This window comes from Lynx canadensis, chromosome B2 (assembly GCF_007474595.2).
Source record: "Lynx canadensis isolate LIC74 chromosome B2, mLynCan4.pri.v2, whole genome shotgun sequence".
Classification (NCBI taxonomy): Eukaryota; Metazoa; Chordata; class Mammalia; order Carnivora; family Felidae; genus Lynx; species Lynx canadensis.
In genome coordinates, this window is record NC_044307.1 from 37745707 (window position 1) to 37771309 (window position 25603).

Below are 25603 nucleotides of genomic sequence, written 5' to 3' on the forward strand. Positions count from 1 at the left end.
AAAACCTTGTGTCAGCTTCAGAAATTACCCCCCAAGAGGATGAGAGGGAGAGTGCCTTTCATTCTGATAATTACCAATAATCAATCTAGTGTTTATTACACAATCATAAGCCTTTCCCCGAAAAGGTGCAAAAGGGGAGACAAAAATGGGAGCCACGTTTCTCACTGTCAAGGTTCAAAATCTGGTTACAGGACCAAGTATTTCAACATGAAACAAGTAGAAAAACACATCACGGCAACATGAATGCTGAGACCAGGAAGCAGAAAGCCACCAAGAGAAGCTGACACCTTTAAGAGCCAGGGCCTTTCCCCTTGCTGCTGGGATGATACCACAAGTCTCTCCCATCTATTAAGGCACCTCTGCTCCTTCTCACCTCTCTGTGTTCAAGGTAGAAGATGGTGCTTCACAGCTCCCAAGTTTCTAAGTCTCCCTGGTTAAAGCTCTAACTCTCGATCGAAGTTCTGAACCCTAAGTCCAAACTCGTGGGAGGAGAAATCTGGTTGGCCTTTCTTGGGCTGGCTGTCCACTTCAATCTAATTAGATCTAGCTAGATCTAATTAGCTAAGGGATGAGGGTGGGAGTTACACCATACAAATGTGTAATACCTGACAACTTAACCTAAAGAAGTACAGGTCTGGAAGTGATGTTAGTAGTTTACGTTTTTGAGAGTGGTTTGTTTGCCCTCGGTCTTGTTAAAAAGGAGGCAGCAGACCCAGAATGGAGTTACTTGTGCTAAACCCACATCACCAAACTGAAACTAATACCTAACCTAACTGCAGTTTCAACCTTCTCCAGGAATGTAATTTTAACCGGTCAGTCTGGAATTTCCTGGTCAGTACCAGTGAGGTAATCCCCTAATAAACCCCCTTTGTCCCCCAAAGGAGATCCTTTTTTGTCCCCCAAAATAATCCTTTTTTTTCCACTTATGATTTTCTTGTGCCATCCCCCTCTGCCTTTAAAAACCTTTCCTTTTCTGGGGCACCTGGATGGCTCAGTCGGTTAAGTGTCCGACTCTTCGTGGGATCCATTGCAACTCAGGCCATGATCTCCCAGTTCATGAGGTAGAGCCCCACACCAGGCTCTGCACTGATGGCACAGAGTCTGCTTGGGATTCTCCTTCTCTCTCTGCCTCTCCCCCCCAACTCTCAAAATCAGTAAACTTAAAAAATAAAAATAAAAAAAATAGTAAATAAAAACCTTTCCTTTTCTGTAGCTCTTCGGGGCTCCTTTCTATTTGCTAAATAGGATGCTGCCTGATTCATCAATCATTCAATAAAGCCATTTAGATCTTTAAAATTTACTCTGCTGAATTTTTGTTATTTAACAGTCTGATCTCCCAGGGTCAGAACATCTGGACCCAAATTAATTTTCATGGTTTACTTAATATTTTAAAAGCATATTTTGAAAATCAGTAATTAAACCTTCATGCTTTCTGAATTTTTTCTCTGACCCGTCCATGAACTTGTCTAAACTAAAATTCATTTAGATTCTTTAAAGTGGTGGTATTAATTAGGATCTAAGGCATGGAGCAGCTGCGAGAAGAAGTATTGGAATGGACTGTGAAGACAGTGTGTGGGGGGAGGGGGGTGGGGGAAGGCAGAAGAGAGGAAGTTACTATGTATTTAGAGGTAAAGAAGTAGAATTATACTGTCCCATAGATGTATTGGGATTCTACTCTCCATACAGGTTCTCACCTCAGCCACTAGGGTCAAAGGGCTAGGAGCTAATCCAAATAAATGATTAGACTCCCCTTCCCCCATTTAGAGACTGGTTATATGCTGAGGCAGAGGTAGCTGATGGTATAGTAATATTTGAGTTAATTTATGTGGTTTGCTATGTGATTAGAGCCTAGAAGTACCAGTTCTCACATTTACATACCTTTTAAAATGGTCTCCAGAATATTGAGGCATTTGTATCATTTGATCTGAGACCAGTTGGATTGATTATGGGTAATTTGACAATTCAAAACATTAGCCACTGGTCCAGAGGAGAGAACAAATAGGGCACTGTGAAAGTTTTAAGAAGGATGTGTCATGTTTTACAATAGAGATTTGGGGTTTTCAAAATCTGAAATTGCAAGATTACGAAGTGACACCAGCAGGGGGTTTAATGCTCCTGAGTGTTTCAGTTATTCAACTTGAAAAACAAAAATTTAAACCCTTACTTTTAACATTTGAAATTTCTAAGAGGGTAATTTAAAATAAATTCATTGAACAGCTATTTATTGAGCACCTACTGCATTTTTTGAGCTGGCGATGGAAACTGAGACTTTTTTTTTAAATCCCAAGAACTACAATTTGGCAAATATTTGAACATTTTTTCTTGTAAACCATCTGGCAATACAGCTAAGAAATAATAGTTCTAATGGTTAATAGATCCAAAATTGTATACTGTTCTTTTATTACATCAACTTATCTCTATATCATGCCTGAATCTTCCTGTACTTTATGTTTATTAAGAAATCAGCTACATTCAATTTTAAAATCTCACTTATTTTCTTTGGCATTTTTAAGGAGCGACGCAAATTTGGTCCCTTAGGATGGAATATTCCCTATGAATTCAATTCTGCTGATTTTACAGCCAGTGTCCAGTTTATTCAGAATCACCTTGATGAATGTGATATTAAAAAGGTGAGTGGTGGGGCGCCTGGGTGGCGCAGTCGGTTAAGCGTCCGACTTCAGCCAGGTCACGATCTCGCGGTCCGTGAGTTCGAGCCCCGCGTCGGGCTCTGGGCTGATGGCTCGGAGCCTGGAGCCTGTTTCCGATTCTGTGTCTCCCTCTCTCTCTGCCCCTCCCCCGTTCATGCTCTGTCTCTCTCTGTCCCAAAAATAAATAAACGTTGAAAAAAAAATTAAAAAAAATAAAAAAATAAAAAGGTGAGTGAAATTGCTTCCCCCCCCCCAATTTTTATTGCTGTCCTTAAACCAAGTTTCCACAGACATTTTCAGTGTATAATATACAGGGAACCTGCCAAGGTTTTCCCCGCCTCCCCCAATCAGCCATTTATTGGTCCAGCCATTTCCACTCACACCCCTACTGCCCATAGGGGTGCATTTGGATCCCCATCTCATGCTTATGTCCCTGCCCCACTCCTCTCTCTCCGGCGCACATACACGGCAGAGACAGACCACGAATGAAGAAACTTCACAACTTTCCTCATGTCGCACCCAAGTGCCACAGTGCACTCCAAGACAATGTCCATCTTAAGTCAGACTTTTGTTCCAGCATTTCACAGATGCCTCCTCAGAGGTGAAAGAAAATGTTATCTCTCAGCCCACCTGAAAGTTCTTTCTCACCTTTAGTCACATCTTAACACATGCTTAAACTTATGGAGATACATAGCAATAATTTCTGGTAACGGTCACTGATCATTGTACAGCACTTGACAGCTCTCAGTGCTCATGCATTGAGGATCTCATTTGTGTCTTCACAACTCTGTGAGGGAGGTACAGAAGGCATTACTATTATCCTCATTTTCCTGATGAGGTAATAGGAGAGAAGGAGGGACTTCCAAAAGGTCAGAGAGGTAAGAACACAAACCCAGTTGTCCTTTCACATGTGCTTCCACATCTGTTTTTTCCATGATCTTGAGCAAGTTTATGAGCCTCCCAGAGCCTGTTTCCTCATCTACAGAATGGTCATGGTCTCTGTGAGGAATAAATGAGTTAGCATTTGTGAAAGCACAGTATATTGGGACACGGTAAGTACTCAATAAACACCAGTGTTCTGCTGTCTCCCCCTCTCTTATTTCTCATAGTGGATCTTGAAGCTAATTATAGATACTGTAGTGTCAGTATGGTGATGGTAAGCCGTGATGAATTTTTACCTGGGCCGCTGGAGGATCTAGAATCAAACCATCATTTTTCCTTGAAATTACAAAGGCATATTAAATCGAGTATGACAACTTGATGAAAAATTACATCATATGGGTTCATATTCTGTTATTATTTATCATTTGATATATACAAATAATAGTTAACCCTGAAATAGTTGCTTTGAAAGGCAGTGGAGCTGATGAATCAAAGTTTAACCAAAAGAAAGTCAATTAAAAAATAAAGCATCCTTACTTTTCTTACCCCCAATGTATTAAGTAAAAAATAAAAGAAAATTAAAAAAAACTATTAATATCTGCAATATATTGCTAGGATAAGATTCTATGGCAATTAATAAATACTTTGATTTAGTTATAGCTCACAGAATGAGACAGCAAAGAATTGCGTTGTAGAAAAATGCTGTGAGTGAATAATCTTTTAGTTCTCATACTGATTCAGAAAATATATTACTAAGAAAGTGTATTAAACAGTTGATTACTTGTTTTTTTTTCCCTTTCTTCACTAAACATGACTTTTTTTTAACAGCTTGGCATTACTATAATGAGTATTATAGATGATTACATCCACAGAATGAAAAGTAGTCTTCCCCCACCCCCATTTTAAATAATCAATGCATAATTAATTCACTGATATTTAGCATTATAAATTTTTCTTTGGTGACTGAACCCTGGCAGTTTCAGTCATGTGATAGCAAAAGAGCTACTAATAGAGTCATTTTAAATGCAATCTAGTTAGTGCTTTCTTTTTGAGACCTTTCCTCCAGGGAAGACCTGAAATATTTAGAATTATCTGTTTGGATTGACAATTAACAATCTTTTTATTTTTAATAAAGGGTGTTTCATGGAGTACGGTTCGGTACATGATTGGAGAAGTACAATATGGAGGCAGAGTGACAGATGACTTTGATAAACGTCTACTTAATTGCTTTGCTAGAGTAAGTCAGTTTACAGAAAAAGCATGGAGACACATTTCATTGCATTTTCCTTTTAAACAGGAATGTTTGTTTGTTCATAATCACTGAGTCAAACTTAAGGGGAAAAAAATATATAGAGCAGAGCCGCTGAAAAGAATCAGCTAACAAAGCCAAAACCAAAACCAAAACCAAAGCCAAAGCCAAAGCCACAGCCAAAGCAACCAGCAATCTACTTGTGGTCCTTGTGGTCCAAAGTAGAATAAGGATCAGCTGTCAATAGTCTGTGACTATTCTCCTGAGTTGCACATTTTCAGGGTCTCTCCCCTCCTTCACATGACAGTTGATTGACTGCTTCCTCTGGCTATGAGTCTCATGAAGATTTCAAGCCCCGAAATAAGTGACTGGAGAATTAACTATAATTTGGGTGTTGTCATCTTTTTCGTTAGGACAGACAACTGAAAAGTGATAGAGTGCTCATTTTTTCCTCTGTTCCCGGTAAAATCCACATACATCACATTGGTAAACACTTTCTAGAGAAAATTATTCCTTAGCAATTACAGCTTTCCCACCAGTGATAAATAGTGTATATGTATATATACATACACACAGATCAGGCTCAAACTCTTCTTAAAACTTTTACATGCTCGGGGCGCCTGGGTGGCGCAGTCGGTTAAGCGTCCGACTTCAGCCAGGTCACGATCTCGCGGTCCGGGAGTTCGAGCCCCGCGTCAGGCTCTGGGCTGATGGCTCAGAGCCTGGAGCCTGTTTCCGATTCTGTGTCTCCCTCTCTCTCTGCCCCTCCCCCGTTCGTGCTCTGTCTCTCTCTGTCCCAAAAATAAATAAACGTTGAAAAAAAAAATTTAAAAAAAAAAATAAAAAAAAAATAAAAAAACTTTTACATGCTAAAGAAGCAATATATATTACATAAGTGGGAAAAATCAGATATATGAGTATTTTATGGTTATTTGAATTCTTTGTATTAGGATCTATATTGGTAATTCTCTGTTTCAATGATCTTTCTCCCCTTAACAAAAACAACAAAGCATAAACTTTGAGAGTATCTTGGTAAGCTGGAGGTTGGCCAGGAATCTGATTTTTCTTTCAACCCTTATTTATTTCTGCAAGTTTTCCTTGAAGCTGTATGTGGAGAAAGATGGATGATGATAAATGTCGGCAAGGATGTGTGGAGGCAGGAGCCTGGCTGCTGGAGATTAAAATCAGTACAGACCTCCTGGAAAGCAGTTGGGCAAAACTTACTGAAATTAAGTATCCTAGATAGACACATCGCAGGACATTTCTAGAAAAAGTCCACAAGTGGACATGTATAATAATGTTTATGGCAATGTTGTGTGTGGAGTTGAAGGTGACCATCATAGGTTGCTGGACACAGACTGAGATGGAGATCTGCTTGTGCGCCCCCCTCCCTGAGGGCATGACCTTGGTTGAGGCAGCTGCCTTCTGCCAGGACAATTTCTGGGGAGGGACAGTGTGGTGAGAGCCCTTAGTAGCCAATACTCCAGACAGCTGTGGGATTGAGTGCCTGGGCCTTAGAGAAGAAACTGGTGGTACATCACAACATCCACTACAGACGCCTAAGAATCCTAAGAAGTAGTGGATGAGCACAGTGGAATACTACTGCTCACCCTTCTAGGGTGCAATCTGGTGACACTTGGTCATGTCAAGTGTGTGATACCTTCTGAACCATAAGCCCACTCCTGAGTATATATCCCAGAGAAATTTGCAAACAGGTCCATGGACATGTACAAAGATATTGCTCATAGTATTGTTGGCAGTAGTAGGAGGTTGAAAGCAACCTGGGAGTCTGTCCTGGGGGAATAGATGAGCTAAATATTATAGACACCTATCATGGAACACAATGCAGCACTTGGAAGAAATGATCCATATAGTATCATGCATAGATCTTAAAAACTTAGTGCTGAGTGCACAGCTTAAAAAAAATAAAATGAGATCTAGAAAGCAATACATGTATATTTCACAAGGACATAGATCAAGCACATTTAAATAGATGCCCTCAGAGGGAAGGAGACTGGGAGTGGAGATCAGGGATGAATGGGGAAAAACTAACATAAAGGGGGCCGAGACTTATAAGAAAAATAAAGGAATATAGTAACTCACCTCTATATCTGAGGTTTAAAGGAAAAAAAAAGATGTCTTTGAAAGTATACTTTGTGTTAGAATATTGTAAAAGTACCTAAAATTGGAGGTTTAGCACTGGAGACTCTGAGAAGTGGTTAGATTCTGCATATACATTGCATTGCATTGTACAGATAGTACCAGCAGAATGCTGATGATAAGGGAAGAGGGGTCAAGGGCCACTCTTGTTTTGACCTAAATAACTGATTAGAGAATAAGACCATTTACAGAGGAGAAGGGCTGCAGATGGAATGAGTTTTATTGGCTGGGGCTGGAAATTAGGAGTTCTGCTATGATCATGTAACTTTTGAGACGTCCACAAGACACCCAATTGGAGTTGTCCACGACTGTAAGTTCCCCAAAGGCTTTGCCTCATTACATCACTGTCAGATTCCCAGCACCTAGTGCAGAACCTAGAACATATTAGGGGCCTCAATAAATATTTGTTGATTAAGAGAATAAAGAAGGGTAAACATGGCAGTTGGATTTACAGGTCTGGAGCTCAAGAGAGAGGTCAGGGCTGGAGAAAAAGAGTTGAAATTTGTCAGCATATAAAACAGCCTTTGAGGTCCAGATAATAGATGAGAGCATCATCTAAGAAGAAAGTGTAGAGAAAGAAAACAACAGAAAACAAGCTAAGGACAGGGTCCTGAGTACTTTAAAGTATCAGGAAAGAAGAAATGGTCAACTGAGAAGGCTCAAGGAAGATAAGGAAAGAGATTTTACCTGTACTTAGTATACGCTTGATAAACCTTTGAAAAATGCAACTACTTAAAAAATATGCAATGTACAGAAAAATGTATAAAATGTAAACATACAGCTTAATAACTCTCTTTAAATAGACATAGAACATTTCCAGTTCCCCCAAAGACTCACACATGCCCCCTTCTTCCGCACAACTCAAGATACCCACCAGAATTTCATTCTCACTAAACTTTCACCATCTGAGTAAGTACTGCTTATTAATGTCGTTCAGTTTTGCCTGTTTTTAAACTTCATATAAATGGAACCATGCAGTATGTTGTCATTTTGGTGTTCTGGCTTCCTGTTCTCAACATGGTGTTATGAGATCCATCCATGTTGTGTGTAGCAGTAGTTTACTTGTTTCCTTTACTGTGTTGGGATTCCGTTGTATTATATTGGTGGAAATGAGGATCATTTCCATTTGTAGCTATTACAAATAATGCTTCTGGGGACATTCTCACACAAGGTTCTTGGAGCACACGATTATGCCTTTCTATTAGGAGTGGAATTGCTAGGTTATAGAGTTTATGTACTTTCCATCTTAGTCGGTCACATCAATCTGCTTTCCAAAGTGTTTTCCAAAAATACATCCCACAGAAGAATGAGATACCCCATTTCACCACATCCTCACCAACACTGGGCATCATTAGCCATTCTGGCTAAATGGCTTAAATGTTAGCCATTCTGGTGGGTGTATACTGATATCTCACTTTGGTTTTAATTTTTTTAAATTTTTTAATGTTTGTTTACTTTTGAGAGACAGAGAGAGATAGAGTGGGGGAGGGGCAGAAAGCGAGGGAGGCACAGAATCCAAAGCAGGCTCCATGCTCTGAGCTGTCAGCACAGAGCCCGATGCAGGGCTCGAACCCATGAGCCGTGAGATCATGACCTGAGCCAGTCAGACACTTAACCGACTGAGCCACCCGGGGTGGGGGGGGGCCCTCACTTTGGTTTTAATTTTTATTTCTTTGAATGTTAATGGGCTTGAGCACCGTCACATGACATGTTGATTCACTATTTTGGTTTTCTCCTTTGTGACTTGCTTGTACGTTCTTCCTCTATTTCTCTTGGGTTGTCTGTCTTTTTAAAATATTTATTTATAGGAGCTTTTTGCATATTCTGGATGTAAGTTCTTTGTTGATTATGTGACTGCAAATATATTTCCTACTCTGATCCTTGCCCCTTCACTCTCTTATCAGTCTTTTAATATTATACCTGGTATATATATATATATTTTTTTCTATTCTTTTCATTTCAACATTTCTGTGCATTATGTTTCAGATTTATCTCTTATAAACAAAAACTGGCTGGAATTTTTGACATACAATCTGAAGGTATTTGTCCTTTAACAGGCAAATTAATCACTTTATTGTTGTTGTGATTGTTGCTATGTTTTATTCTATCATCTTATTTTGTGGTTTTCATTAACCGTGCTTTTTTTTTTGGATTTATTTTCTTCTTTCCTGCTTCAAAAAAGTGTGTTTTTATATTTCTGTACTGGTTTTAAAATTATTTCATTTTTAGTCTTAACATTTTCAAACATGGTTACTTAAGTTAAAAATCTAGCCCTACCTTATAGGCTTTACCTCTGAGCCCTTCTGACTTCTATCTTCCCTGTTACTGCTGTGGAGCATTTTGGTTCCTCCTCATTTTTATTCCCACCCCTGTTATTCATTAAAATAATTCTACAACCAGCGCTAATTTAGATTTACCAGTATGTGTCCCAGTACACAGTATGTACAGCCCGTTCCTTCTGGTAGGGGAAGCAGAGGGGGACAGGTGCAGGGACCAGAAGGTTTGATAGGGGAAAATGGAGTTGTTTTCTTCTGACCGTGTCTATGTTCAGAGTGAAATAAGCATCATTGGCTAAGGGGACGCAGGTCATCAGCTGAGGGGAGGGGACAGCAAGTTTGGGACATTTGAAGAAAGAGGAAGAGGTGTGAGGTAGTTGCAGTGGAGAGTGGGGAAAGCAAATATGTGATCCTAAGACATGTATTCGGCCTACCCCACTAGGTTGTAAGTCCATTGAAATAAGAAACAAATCATCTAAGTCTCTGTGTCCTTTCTCTCTAGCACCTAGGGTACACTCAATGCCTGTTTGTTGATGATGCTAAATATAATTTAATCTCAGTAGATTGAAAGTTTTATGTGCCCGGAGGTCAGAATCATCTAAGACAGCGTAGACTGGATTGAATTTTTACTGACCCCAGAGCACAACCTGAAAATCAGGAAAAAAGATTTTTTATACAACACTTTATATCAGCTTAAAAAATTGCTTAGGCATTTTCTAAAAAGTAGAGTTCAAGGAAAGTCCTGATTAACCAACTCTCTTAGTTGGTTTGTCTTTGTTTTATTGAAACTACCTTACTTAAAGGTGGGAGGAATGCCAGTTTGCTGGCAAAGTGAAAGGGATTTCTTAGAGACCTCTTTGCCCTCCACATCAGAAACAGAGGGAGTTCTCTGAAACCTGCTTGGGAGCAAAGGGAGGGAGAGGAAGAGCACCTGTGGCTCAAACTGCTACACCTTCCAGACCTCAAGGTGGGCAGTTCTGCTCTCTGACCCAAACCTGTCTTCCACCTCTTCTACTTCTTCTCTGAACCCCCACACTCAGGGCAACAGAAGAGTAGCAGACTCCAACCGCCTCTCAGAAGCCTACAAGTCTCCAACCTCTGGGCCTGGGCCCCATCTGGGGATTAACGACTGCCCTGAATGAAAAGTTCATCCTTCCATTTTTCCATTCTTTTGCCCCCGGGCAGCTTCCCCACCTTCCCTCACCCTCCAGCCCCCATTTCTTTCTCTCAGTCTCTTTCCTAACTTTCCTTAGAGTTGCTCCACCTTCAGTGGCTCCAAGTCTCTGACCATTGAGATGCCCTGACCCTTAGTGCCTCTGAATCTGTACTTGGTCCTGCACCCCTTTCAGCTTCCTGTCTCATCCATTCCTTCCCTCACTCATTCCTGTGCCTAGCTCTGACCTGTTCCAGATGGCTCCTCTGTAACCAGAGAGGAGAGTTTGGGTCTCTGGCTATAAGGACACGAGGTTACCATGAAACTCTATTGAAGAAGGCTACAGAAAGCACCATGGAGTCCACATGCTGCCTTCCCTTATCCTAGTCGCGGCTTCATTCGTACCTTCTAACCTGCTGGCCTAACCTTTGCCCTGACCATGCTATCCACAGTGAGACTCAGTTTAATTGTGTATCTATCAGTGCCTTCAAATTGGATCCTCTCTCCCTATGACTTACAATTTGGGGCTTGTCTTTGAACCCTTGTTTGTTTTCTCTGTTCTCAGCACCTTACAGCATGTCTCCCCTAAAACCAACAATTGTAGAACTTTATTTATTGTCCTTAGAAGACGAGTGCTTTTCTTTGCGAGGTACCTTCTAGAGTCTCCCAGAGTAATTCCATGTTGACTTCTTATTCCTTACTTTGACTGTCCCCCCAAATATCCTCCAAATTTGGTGAAACTCAAATGTTTGTGTGTTTGTTTACTAATAAAGTGATAGAAAAACAGGAAGAAACTCTGTTTTGCTTTTATAGATATATGTCAGCTGGTACTAGAGAACTCAGTGTGGTCAGTGTTGTCTGTGTGCCGATGACCCTGTGGCCATCATCCTCCCTAACCATCCACATCACTAAAAACATAATCTTTCATTTTTAAAAATGTTTTAATGTTTATTTAGTTTTGAAAGGGAGAGAGAGACACACACAGACAGAGTGTGAACAGTGGTGCAGTGAGAGAAGGAGACACAGAATCGGAAGCAGGCTCCAGGCCCTGGGCTGTCAGCACAGAGCCCGATGCGGGGCTCAAACTCACGAACCGTGAGATCATGACCTGGGCTGAAGCCAGATGCTTAACCGACTGAGCCACCCAGGTGCCCCCAAGCATAATCTTTCTAATTAATGACCATGATCATAGCACTGTTCTCTTTAATAACTTTCAACTGCTCCTCATTTCTTAAATTAACACCAATCATCACCCAGATATCACCTGGACATATTTACCCTAGATTTCATCCCTCAACCCACCTCACATTTTTGTATCAATTATTCTGTGCCTTTGCTGGTGTCATCTCCCCAGTCACACTAGATCCCCTATCAAATCCTGTCCTTTAAGGTTTCTCTCCAAAATCACCTCCAAGATAAAGCCTTACCTGACATCCAGCTGTCTATTCTTTCTTCCTGCTTTAAGCTTCCTTAGTGCTTTGCTCATTTTTGTTTCCTTTGGCTCTCCTCTCATTGCACTTTGCATTGTGGTTTATTATGTAATTGACCTATTCCTTCATTGGGTCACAAGCTCCTGGAAGGAAAGAACCATGTGTGACTCACCTTCTCATTCTGTTCCAGTCCTAAGCTCTGTGCCTTGTGTGCAGGAGTTGACTAGGATGGAAATGGAGAGGGGGGTGGGGGTGGGGAGGGGAGGAGACAGAAGAGAGAATCAGTTCATAGGTCATTTCAGAGTAATCACTGGACCTAAAAAGAGCTGGAAAAAGGATATGGAAGGAAGGGACTAGAGAAAGTATAACTGACTGAAGTAAAGCACAGTCCCTGTCTCTTTTTGCATTGAATCCTCCCAGTGATTCAGGCATCCTGCCTGCACTTCTGTTCCTCCTGTCTTCCCATTATTTCCCTTCCTGCTGAGAAAATTGCTCTGTTAGACACTGAAGTCATTGCCTCAAATCTGGCTCCTAGGCATTCAACATTATTTTTTCCCCTCTTCAGAATAAGCCTATTCACACCAAGTATATATTTGTTCTCTTGCTTTTACATTACAGATAATCAATTCATATGGAATGAGAAAAGGATGTCTTAAGGCGAACAATAAGACGGTTGGATACATTTGCTTCTTGTGGCCAGGGACATAACTTAATTAACAGAGGGAGCTCTCCAGCTCAGGGCAGGAGGGGAGACAATTGTTAAGAAAATTTTCTGGCCTTGTGTGGTGCGCAGGGCTGCTGTGAACCACCCTGAGCACAGCACAGCCTCCCCCCGCCCACCCCAGCCCTGGCGCGAGCCCTGTTTGGGGGCAAAGGGAGGCGGTGGAAATGCCCAGATACTCTCTGGTGTTTGTGGTTATTGCCTTATCTCCTCTGCAGTGTGTTCCCATTAGTCTTCAAAAGTGGGATTGAGGGTCGTGAGTTTACTGGAGCAGAGAGCAGGCTTGCAAGCCCGGCTCTCTCCTCTTCATTGTTAGCAAGTACCTTCTTTGGTGTCCAAGAGAGGCTAGGACTTCACTGTTTTTGTGCCGTGTGGCCTCTCTCTTTTCTTCATACTTGTGCTAATTATTTCTGTCGGTGATTTTCTTAAGGTATTTTCAAACCCAATATAAAAATATACTAAAATGGAAATAAGGTGACCCTTCCTTCCTTATAGTGGCAGTTCTCACTGAGATGTTCATCACTTTTATTTCTTCCATTTTCTCCCCCATATAGGTCTGGTTCAGTGAGAAGATGTTTGAACCATCGTTCCAGTTTTATACCGGGTATAAAATCCCCTTGTGCAAAACCCTGGATCAGTATTTTGAGTACATCCAGTCATTGCCATCCCTAGATAACCCCGAAGTCTTTGGGCTGCACCCTAATGCCGATATCACGTAAGTTCCTGGCATTTTTTATATTTTAAGGAATCATTTGTAACTCAGCCTGGCAGAGACTGTGCATTTCATTTTCTCTCTTAATTCCTCTCCTTTCACTTCTTTTTATTTTGCTGTGAAAAATATTGTCACTTCCTGTCCTCCAATTACACCTTTGTCATATCTTGGCCTCCTTTTCCCTCAGTAAATCCTGATGCCCCGGAGTTTATGACAATGCTAAAGCTCTAATTTGTGCATTGATTATTTCTCCTCTGCCATGTCATTAAACCAGTTGGTGTTATTGGCATCGATGCCTTCCACTGATAGGACAATGGTCTCCCAGCTTCTTGCCTCTAACCCCCCCCCCCAAAAATCCATTAAAAATAATGGTCATACTCATAAATATGGAGAACAAACTGAGGGTTCCTGGAGGGGTTGTGGGAGGGGGAATGGACTAAATGAGTAAGGGGCACTAAGGAATCTACTCCTGAAATCAGTGTTGCACTATATGCTAACTAATTTGGATGTAAGTTTAAAAAAATAAAAAATAAAATAAAAAAAATAATGATCATAAACAGAGTCTAAAAAAGCCAGGGGGATAGAGAGAGGAGGAGGAGGAATTGTGTTTCTGCTTGATCCTCTCTTTTGTGGCCCCTGTCTCCTTATTTCCTCACCTGCCTCCTTCTGTCACTAATGCCCACGATGGGCATAGAGCACAGAGCATGGATACGGAGCTGGGAGGAGAGGCTATGGGTCTCAGCTCAACATGAGGTCCCTGCTCTGGTCGCTGAGGTAAGAGATGATGAGTGAAGACACAAGAAATTCACCCAAATCCCAAGCCCCTTCTCGGACCCATCTTTTGGCTGAAGGAGCCTGAAAACAAGGCTATCCAGTTCCACAGAGAGGGCGCCAAGAAGCCCCAGCTGGGATTCTCCTCCAGATGGTCATTGCCTCCGGCCCATCGATGAAGAACCATAAAGTTTGTGTCTAGAAGAGTGGTTTCAAGGAATGGGAGAAAGCGAGACTCCTCTGGCAGATTTTAAGCTGGGATGACCGATCGAGAAGGAGTGGGGTGTGCCTCTCTCCTAGTCACTCACCTGCCACTGCAACTGTAACAACTCTGCAAAGGGGCACAGGCATTTCCCACCTTCCGGTTCCCTGCCCTTGCCCAGCATCCCTGGAGTCCCAGCCTCCCTCTGCTGCGTTGTCTCTCTGCCCCTGAATATACACTTTGTCCCTTGCATGAGGCTTGGCTTCCTGGCTTTTGTCACCCATACAAATTCTAACCTCTCCAGATCCTCCCATCTCTCCCATGCTATTTTTCACCTTCAAAGACGTGGGCATGAGCCAGAAGAGCCGTGAATGGCTAACACTCTTCAGACCCTGAGATGGAACCATGATGCCTCTTTGGTGATGGCTCTAGCTGTTATTTGAAGAGGCTGTCATAAGTTAGCCGGAGACAGAAAAGAGGTGAAGAAGTAAAAAGGATTCCTCGGGGATCCATTTGGAATCAACTGAAACACGATCTGAAAGAAGGAACACGGAGAAATAGTTTTACTTTGGCTGAAACTTTAAAAATCTGAGGCAGACTACGTCACTCCTCTGTTCAGAACCCTCCTCTAAGGCTCCTGTCTCACTCCATGTCAAGGTCAAAGGCAGACAGTGACCTACAGGTGACCTGCAAGGCCCAGTAAGACCACCTGCCCTCTGGAGGTTGGCCTCCTCTGCCCTTTCCCTCACTCACTGCTCAGCTTTAGCTCCTGCTAGCTTCCTGGTACTCAGGCCAGATGCCTCCCCCCCCCCCCCCCCACTGCCACCACAGGATACTTGTACTTCCCGAAACGTCCTTCCCCCTGGATATCATGGCTCACCTTTTCACCTCTTCCGGCCTTTTCTTAAATGTCACCTTTCCAATGATGTCTTCCCTGGCTGCCCTATTTAAAATTTGCAGATCACTCCCCAGCCCTCACCCCAGACTCTATCCTCCTTGCTACTTTTTTCTTTAGATTGTATCACCAACGGACATACTCCATATTTACTTATTTATACTTGCTATCATCTACCTACCATCATTAAACATAAGCACCATCATGTCTGAAACTTTTGTCTATTTTTACTGCATATCTCTAGTGCTAAACAGTGCCTGATGCTCAGGAAATATTTGTTGAATGTGCCAGCAATACTAAATTTCTCTGGGTTGTGAAGAATCTAATGAACGGGAATGGTCTTTAGAAATAGCTCATGAGTTCATGTGAATGGGCAGAAAAATGGCACTTGTCAATTAGTAATTGAAGCGGCTCATGTATGAGGACTGTGAACTTTGATTTCATCCTTGGCAAGAGCCCAAGGAGTCATTTAAAGCTGGTACCTAGAGAATCGGATCCTGTTGGGTGCTGTGTAGGATTCTGCCAAGGAATATATATTAAAGCAGGGTTGAAATCATCTCATCCTGACTTACCCATATGACTGTGGCAGTTTGGGCCGTCAGCTCTCAAGAAAGCTAAATGAGAGCTAGAGAAGGTCCAGGGGCACCTGGGTGGCTCAGTCGGTTAAGCATCTGACTTTGGCACAGGTCATGCTTTCACAGTTTGTGGGTTCGAGCCCCACATTGGGCTCTGTGCTGACAGCGCAGAGCCTGGAGCCTGCTTCAAATTTTGTGTCTTCCTCTCTCTCTGCTCCTCCCCTGCTTATGCTCTTTCTCTGTCTCTCAAAAATAAATAAATGTTAGAAGAAGAAGAAGAAGAAGAGGAAGAAGAAGAAGAAAAGGTCCAGAGAAGTGCAACTAAAATGCAATCCAGATGGGAGGCGATGGTAGAGATTTTTTTCCCTTGACTTTTTATTTTGAACTATTACAAACCCTCAGAAAAGTTGCAAGTACAGTCAACACTACAGACCCTTCACCCAGAGTCACCAATCGTTAACATTTTGTACCATTTGCCTTTTCTCTTTCTGTATGTATATTTTTGTATATTTATATATCTACAGTTACATCTGTATGTGACCACATCTATTTCTGTGCGTGTGTGTGTGTGTGCGTGTGCGCACTTGTAACCCCTCTCAATGGACGGAGCTAAGAAATAAGCACTTTTAAAAACATCATGAGCTAATACTAATAACTCCAATTCCAAATGTTCACCTCATGTCTCTTCCTTGTCTTCCCTCATTTCAGTATTGTTATCTCCTTTCTCCCATGGGAAGAATTCTGGTTCCCAGGAAGTTCAGTATATTTACTCATTTGCTCCGAATCACTCCACCAATACCACTACCAACAACAAATGTATTAAGTGGAGGTCAAGATTTCTTTGCAGTTCTTTTTGTCCCTAGAATACATCCAGCTGAGGTTGTCAGAGTACTATATTCAAAACTCACTCAGATTGTTTTTTCTGTGTGGTTATGCTATCAGTTAGGTAGACAGGTACATTCATTTGTTTCTGTTCATATTACACTGAGTTTTTGTCCCTCCTTGTTGGTTATTTTAAATATGTGAGACACGGGCATGGCTTGAAAGTCACAACTACATAATGAGGTATTCTCACACCTTTCCAACCCATTTCCCCTTTCCTCTACGGGCAAGCAAATGCATTCGTTTCTGGGTTATCGTCCCTGTTTCTTTTTTCTCATACATAGATACACATATGTTCTTATTACCTTTTTTCTTAAATGAAGTTGTCATACTATATATATATATATATATATATATATATATATATATAATTTTGTGTCTTGTCTTCTCCAATTAAAAATGTATCTTGTAATCACTCCATTCTATGTTCCCACGTCTTCCTCACTATTTTTTTTTTTTTTACACCTGCATGCTCCTCCATTGTTAACATGTATCATAGTTTATTCATCCATTCTCCTATGGGTGGGCATTTAGGTTGTTTCCAATATTTTGCTACCCCAACTAATTCCTCAATTAATGATCTCATGGTTCTGGTTTCTCATGTGGTTGGAGATGTATTTTTAGGGTAATTTGGTACAGGTAGAGTTGCTATATCAGGGCTTAGTAAATATTGCCAACCCCCCTTCCATAGGGCTATTCACTCTCACCAACAACGTGACGAGGCCCTTTCTTCACAGCCTCATCAACAGAGTGTGGGTGAAGCTTCTGAATTTTCACCAATATGACAAGTGAGAAATGGTATCTCGGCATAGTTTTAATTTGTATTCTCTTATTTTGAGTGAAATGGAGTACGTTTCCCTATATTTGGAGGCTACTTAGACTGAGACTGTCTTGGAGACCCTGTGGATAAATCTGGATGTGGATTGACGCAGGCTGAGATGAGGGATGATGAGAGGATGGAGAGGGTAGAGCAAAGCTGCAGGACACATCCCGATGGAGACTGGTGGGATTTAGTGAGTAGAGAGAATCGTGTGTCGTTTTCATCCATTCGTTGCTATCTGAGGGGTAGAGAGCACAGCGAGCCTTCTGTGTCTTTTGCCAGCTCTCTTTACCGCTCTGTCCAAAGGCCTGTGTGCCATCACTGGCAGGCACGCTACAGATGCCACAGCTATCTTTTCCCAAAATCGAGTGTCAGGATCTTGCAGTCTCTCATCACACTGAGTGAGGTCAAGTAGAACCTGCTGGGCCTCTGCCTTAAATCTCCTAGACAACTAGTTGGCCTGTAAGGCCTGTGGCCCTCCTCCCCTGATCTCTCTTCATTCTTAACTTCCCACCTGGTCCGCCCTAGGGTCTTCCCCACTCACACCTCTACTCCTCCTCCCAGGGACTGTGGTCCATTTTTGGTTCCTGCTCAAGTAGTAGCTCTGCGCTTGGTCATTTTCTTAGTCTCTGGATGAGCTTTGCCCTAGGTTTGATTCTTCTTTCCTCTGGGCTCTGAAATATGTGGTGTCTGGGGTTGTAGACATTTGAGCGGACCTTCCTGGAGAGCTGCACTCCAACCCCTCGCTGTTCCCTCACCAGCCACCAGGAGGCAGTAAGCAATAGCAAATGAAGCTTCTCAGCTAAAACCTACCCCTGGTCTCCTCCTAAGGCCACCCTTCCCATTCCAGCAAGAAGTGACTCCCAAGTTCTGCATGAAATGAAAGAAGGAATTGAAGCCTCCCCTGACATTTCTGGTCTGGTGGCTGGGATGGTGGTGGAGTTTGAAACAGGAGTGCATTCGAGGGGACATTGCAGAGTCCTGTTTGGGTGTGTTGAATTAGGAAAGACAAAGGGATGTCTGAGTGGGGAAGAAACGTGGATTGGAGCCCAGGTGAGAAGTTTCAAGGTATTTGTACAGAAATAATACTCGAAGGTACAAGAGGGGGGTGGACTCTCTAAGATACAGTGAGAAATCTGTGTGAATGTCCCCAGCTAGAAGAATCCTGATCAGTTTATCTGATTGTGCACCCTGTTCAACATTACTCTTTCAGATGAGCTCATGGGCTGTCATTGGGCCATGGTGGGGAACTCTATGTCCCTGCTTATAGAATTTGCACTCTGAAGTTAGCATCCACACAAATTTGAGAGAAGAGAGAAATTTGCAAAAAGAGATAATGATTCTTTCTCTTCCTTAAGAATGCAGGATCCCTGAGGAGGGTGGGTGGGAAATACAGCTGAATAAATGCTTTAAAATAAGTAAAATCTCTCCCAAGAGCTTAGATACCTTGGCGACAGAAACCATAAAAATGCATAGTTTATTCACATTTTATTATCTAGATTTATAAGCTACCAAGGACTCTGCAAATTCAACTATCTCAATGTCAGAAACTGTTATTTATTTTCGCTCTTTTTCTCATTAACGATTATGCATATTTTTCTACCTTCTGAAATTTATCAGATGTCTTATTACAACTTTTATATTCATTTGTATGCAGGATGAATTTAATTGTATTCCTTTTAGCATTAGCTGAAATTTGAGTTTCAGATTTTTATTAAAAATGTATGTTTATTGTTATCTCATATGCAAAGATGTATATGAACGTAGGCTGATTTGGATGTGATAGTGCACTAATATCTCATTAGATGGTTAATTGCTTATTTATAGACAGTTCTGTTTTGCATTTGTTTTGCATTTTTATCAGCCAAGACCCTGACTGCCACCCAACAGAGGTGACCTAGACAATTGCCCCAAACCACCAAGCTACAAGACCAATATGAGCTTCTTCCCATACTTAGCTCCAAAGAGAAATTTTCTTCTAGAAGTAACTTGGAACCAAAGCTCTTGGAGTATTATAGTTCTCGTTCTTCTCAGAACATTTATAGGGACTGTTTTCCTGAAAGCCTGAAAGGCGTTTGAGGCATATAGAGATATTCACAGTTCTCCATAATAGCTAGCTAACTAGGCTTCTGCCTTTCCTCACTCAGCAAACATAAAATCACATTGTGGATAAAGAAATGTGAGTTGTACAGCCCTGGCATTCTGTGCCTCATAAAATATGTGGTGGGGAGGTGATCTGGAGATCTTGTCTAGCTCTTCTGCAAAATGGGTCAGCTTTTCAGGACTTCGTACCCACATCCATGTCCTGAGGACTATTTTCATATCACCTCATAAAAAATAAATAAAATCAGCCACCGAGAAAATGACTTCTTAGGCGAGATCTAGCAGCAGTAGCATATCCATTGGCCCCTCCCTGGAGCACTGGTGAACATGGCCAGTGCCGGTCAAGAGCATGATGGTCATGTCTGCAGTGGTGTCCACTGTTGGCACTCAGCCTCTGGTGCAGAGTGTATTTCCAAAGAGGCAACAGACTGGAGGTGAGCCAAGAGCTCCTGAGAATCGCAGATAGGAGGTCTTTCCCTTCTTTTGTTTGGCGTTAGAACAGGCACAAAGAATGAACTCTGATTTTTGTTGTGTGAATGGAAATTTACTGTGGTTTTATTCTCCTCAACCTTTAAAGATCTGTGTTTAAATATCATACTGAAAACAGTTGTCCTTTACCCTCAAATGATGTCTTTCTGATTCTCCTGTGTTTTGAGAGCATATGACTTATATATGTTTCCCGTTGTATGTGGAAACGTGCCAGGAAGTAGGTAATGATAGTAGGTAACGTGCCAGGAAGTGATAATGATAATTTACTATGCTTTTACCATAAGAAGAAACAAATAATTAAATTTTCATGCCCTTTAAATATTGGAGAATTGCTCTCCTTTACATTTGAGGTTTAATAAAAGTCAAGCCAATTGGCCTGAATTCAACAAACAAATATTTATTGAGAACTTACTTGGTAGCCAACTCAGGATACAGAGATTAGTAAAATGCAGTCCTTGCCCTTGGAGGTCATCATGTATTAGGGAAAATAAATGAGTGGCAAATGGTTATGTAATACAACATGACAGACTCTAAAATCAGGATTATATATAACATACACACACACACACACACACACACACACACACAATGCTATGAGAACAAAGGCGAAGGAGCAATAAATTGCAGCTTAGGTATTAAAGTTAAGCTATCGAGAGAGGCCTCCTCTGAGCTGTGACTCAATGAATGTGCAGGAGTTCTCAGGGGAGGGTAGGATTAGGGAGGAAAGGACTGTAGCCCTGGGGACAAGAAAGACAGCGCAAGGAAAGAGGAAGATAATGAGCAGTAAAGGGCGTATACAGATATCGAGTCATCGAATTGTACACCTTAAATATATATAATTTTTAAAAAATTAAAAAAAATGATTTAGCATAGTGAAAATAAAATGCATAGCTTAGGGCACATACATGGAGGAGCAGCCCAAGGAGGGGCATGACGGTGTAAAGTGTGTGCATGTGCTATGTGTGCGGGACTAAGTCCACCCAAGTCTGGAGCGTGGTGGAGAGGGGATTCAAGAAAGGAGCAGCCTAACCGTGAGGCTGATGCACATGCAAAGACTGTTTTTCCAAGATGTGGGGCACCATGAAGATGCTGGAAATTTCTAGATGGATGCTAGAAGTGATGTGGAAATAGGCCTTGGAAACCAGGAAGAGCTGGAGAGTGGCATCAGATGGAGACTATCTCTGAAGTCTGTAGATCAGCAGCTGGGTGAAGACATTGATATTGTTAAAAGGAGATGGGACAGACTGGGGCGAAGGGAGAATGGGAACAATGAGGTGGGTTTTGGAACTGTTTGATTTAACTAACAGGGAGTCCTGGGAGTCAGCAGAAATATGGATATGTGGAGATTATGATAAAGCCAGAGGTTTCATGTTATCCAGACTTGCTTGGAGTTTCACAGCCCTCAGTGAGACAGTGACAGTGATACCTACATCTTCTCTAACACAGCAGTCTGCCAACATTGTCTGTCTTTACTGTATCTAATGCTAGAATAAGATCTAATGCTAGAGTATAAATCACACAGAAGTTTACATTTCTGAGAACTGTGTATAATAATATGTGGATCCTTGACTTTTGATGACTCCATTTTGTTGTCACATTAGCTATTTTCATAGGTTTTCCCCTTAGGAGTTACTTGTATCTTATACTTTATATGACTTTTAAAAACTGGGATAGCACCATACTTCAAAATTCAGGAATGAGTTGCAAGTGCTTTTTGTCCCATTTTACTAGAATTTTTAATTACCAATATACATGTTCAATTTTGTGTGTGCCTGATTTGGTCATCTTTCAACTTTTTACATGAATGTCTTTGGGAGGATATTCTAAAACTCCCAACAGCTGAGCAGAGGTTGCTCATCAAAAAATAATCAAAAATGAATTTTAAATTCTGTGTAAAATTATACAAAATCAATTTTCATTTAATTTTATTCAACATCAGCTTTTACCTTATTGGCCCTTATTGTGAAACTCATATGTTTAAAGGTAATATGGAGTTAATACACCAACTCTGGTTGGGTTACAAACATTCACTGGGTTTGACAAAGAACCCTCATAATCACTGTAGCTGACTGTAAGTCCAGCTCATAGAGCATAGTGGCAGGTGTATTTACCTTAGCCACAACTTTTGGAAAGGATGCAGTTGCTTGGATATGTACATTTGGGGCCAGATGCATTATTCTACCTGCTAATCAAATGGAAATTCTTGCAGAGTCTGGGTGGCTCAGTCAGTTGAGCATCCAACTTTGGCTCAGGTCATGATTTCATGGTCCATGAGATCGAGCCTCTCATTGGGCTCTGTGCTGACAGTTCAGAGCCTGGATCCTGCTTCAGATTGTGTCTCCCTCTCTCTCTGCCCCTCCCCCCACTCTCACTCTGTCTCTCTCTCTCTCTCTCTGTCTCAAAAATAAATAAATATTTTTAAAAACTTTAAAAAAAGAAAATTCTAAAGACACAGCCTCTCTTTCACTCTTAGCTGATTTTCTAATTGAATTAAAGGCTAGCTGAATAGAATTTCCTCTGTTGACACAAGATGTGGCTTTTTCATAAGCAAAGAAGCCTGGGTAATTTTAGCAGTAGCTCCTTAGTGAGTAAATTTGCACAATTCATGCTAGAGATGAAAAAGAGAAAGGTGTAATTCTTTCTTTCCAAATGCTGTGAGGAAAGGTAGAAGGGGGCCTTTCTGGTGGGGCACAAAGATTACTAGGGATTTGTAAGATGCGTTTCAATGAACCTCAAACATTTGTCACTGATTCATCTCTGTTGAGTCCTTGGTGGGCTTTGCATCTGGGGGCTTATTTTTTCTCATTTTCAAAATGAAAATGGTCTTAATACTCTTTATTATAAAAAATCATACTTTCTTACTGAGAAAAACAAACATTGTAGAAAGCAGAAAGTAATAATCAGAGCACAAGCTCATACAAAAATCCCACTATAAAAATACCCTTCCAGATCTTTTCCATGCTTACATGCACAATGTTAACAGAATATTAGGTTTTTGTAACATGCTATTTTTTTTTATCGAAGTATAGTTGACACATATATTAGTTTCAGGTTTACAACTACATAGTGATCTAACAACTCTATGCATTATGCCTTGCTCACCACAAGTGTAGCTACAATTTGTCACCATACAACGCTATTACAATCCTATTGACTATGTTCACATGCTATACCTTTCATCCTCGTGACTTATTCATTCCGTAACTGGAAACCTGTACCTTCCACTCCCCTTTACCCAATTTGCCCATCCTCCCAACCCCCTCTGCTCTGGCAACCACCAGTCTGTTGTCTTTCTTCATGCGTCAGTTTCTGCTGTTGTGTTTTGCTTTGTGTTTTTAGATTCCACATGTAAGGGAAATATGGTATTTGTCTTTCTCCATCTGATTTCTTTCACTTATCATAATACCCTGTAGGTCCATCCATGTTATCACAAATGGCAAGATCTCATTCTTTTTTATGGCTGAGTAATAATTTTAATTGCAGCATTATTTACAATGGCCAAGATATAGAACCAACCTAAGTGACTATTGATTGATGAAGCATATGTATACAGTGGAGTATAAAACAGAATGTTTTATAAAACAGAATGTACCATGCTATTTCATTCCGTAATCTCAATTCAATAACCTCAATTTACCAATTAATAGAGAGCTACATCACATTTTTACTGACTGTATAGATTTTTATAGGGCTTTACCAGGATTTATTATTACAGATACCATTACAAACAGCCTTGTACGTACATCTTTGTACACTTGTTTTTTTTAAAAAAACTGATTAAGTGTTAAATACACGAGTATTTATAACATGTGTATAAAATATAAAATGTTGCTTATTTTGCACCACCATTTCTATATTTTGCTCCATCTTCCTTGTCTTTGACTTCTTGCTGAATATGAATTTTTTTCATTCTACTTTTGTCCCTGTGCTAGTTTGGAATTTATGTACTATTTCTATTTTTTTACTGGTTACCCTAGAAATTTTAACATCCAATATTAATTAAGTGTAAAATTAGTATCTTCGGGCACCTGGGTGGTTTAATCAGTTAAGCATCCAACTTCGGTTCAGGTCATGATCTCAACGTTTATGGATTCAAGCCTCGTGTCAGGCTCTGTGCTGACAGCTCAGAGCCCGGAACCTGCTTTGGTCAGATTCTGTGTCTCCCCTTCTCTCTACCCCTCCCCTGCTCGTACTCTGTTTCTCTATCTCTCTCTCTCTCTCTCAAAAATAAATAAACATCAAAAAAAATTTTAATTAGTATCTTTACCCTCCTCTCAATAAAAATCTCTTAGGTAATTTTAACTATAGTTACTCACCTCCTGGCATCCCAATATTTTAATTTTATCTTTTTTTTTATAAACCCACAATTAAAAATATAATTATCGTTTTATGCCATAATGATGTTTACATTTGCCCATGCATTCACCCAATCTTTACTACCACAAACCTTCCACCAGAATAATTATCTTTTCTGAAGTGTATCCTTTAGAATTTCCTTCAGTGTCTTATTTTGCCCTCCTTTGTAAAAACAAACAAACAAAAAAGCACCTTATTGACTTACAATTTGCCTATCATAAATTGATTCATTTTCAGTGGTCAATTCAATTATTTTTATTAAGTTTACAAACTTCTGTGACTATCACCCACCACCTAATTTTAGAATATTACCATCACCCCTGAAAAGAATCCTCATGTCCATTTGTAATCAGTTCTCACTACCACCCCCACTCAGCCTTAGGCAACCACTTATTTATGTCTCTATAGATTTGCCTTTCTGGACATTTCCTGTAACTGGAATCATATACTATGTGGTCTTTGGTGGATGCATTCTTTCACTTAGTATAATGTTTCTGAAGCTCACCCGTGTTGTAGCACGGATCAGTACTTCATTGCTTTTATTGTCAAACAGTATTCCAATATATGAACATACCACATTTTGTTTATCTATTTAAAAGCTGATGAACATTTGGGTAATTTCCACCTTTTGCTGCCATGAACATTCACGTACAAGTCTTTGTGTAGATATGTCTTTTCATTTCTCTTGAATAGATAATTGGAAATATAATTATTGGATAATATGTTTAACCTATTCTTCACATTTTTAGAAACTACTAAATTGTTTTCCAACGTGGCTGCACCATTTTACAATACCCTCCAACAATGTATGAGGGTTCACATTTCTCTGATTCTTGCCAACACTTGTTATTGTCTCTTTTTTTATTATAATCATTCTTGTAAGTCTGAAGTCCTATCTCATTGTGGTTTTAATTTGCATTTTTAATGTAAATAATGAGCATCTTTTCATGTGTTTATTGGCCTTAATATAGCTTTTGTTTGTGAAATGTCTGTTTAAATTTTTTGTGTTGTGTTCATTCTTTTTTTTTTTTTTTTTTTAGTGTTTATTTATTGTTGAAAGAGAGACAGAGCATGAGCAGGGGAGGGACAGAGAGAGAGGGAAAAGAATCTGAAGCAGACTCCAGGCTCTGAGCTGTCAGCACAGAGTCTGACACGGGGCTTGAATTCACAAACTGCAAGAACATGACCTGAGCTGAAGCCGGACGCTTCACTGACTAAGCCACCCAGGCGCCCCTATTCTTGAAAGATAATTTTGCTTGGTATACAATTCTTGTTTTAT

General features: G+C 40.7%; 1 protein-coding gene across 1 annotated transcript in view; it reads left to right on the plus strand.

Annotated features, from left to right (window-relative positions):
• DNAH8 (dynein axonemal heavy chain 8) overlaps positions 1-25603 on the plus strand; it is a 310125-nt gene that overhangs the window by 253405 nt on the left and 31117 nt on the right. The window contains 3 exon segments of the mRNA XM_030314553.1: positions 2514-2630; positions 4666-4767; positions 13074-13234. Of these exon segments, the coding sequence (XP_030170413.1) occupies positions 2514-2630; positions 4666-4767; positions 13074-13234 (380 nt within the window).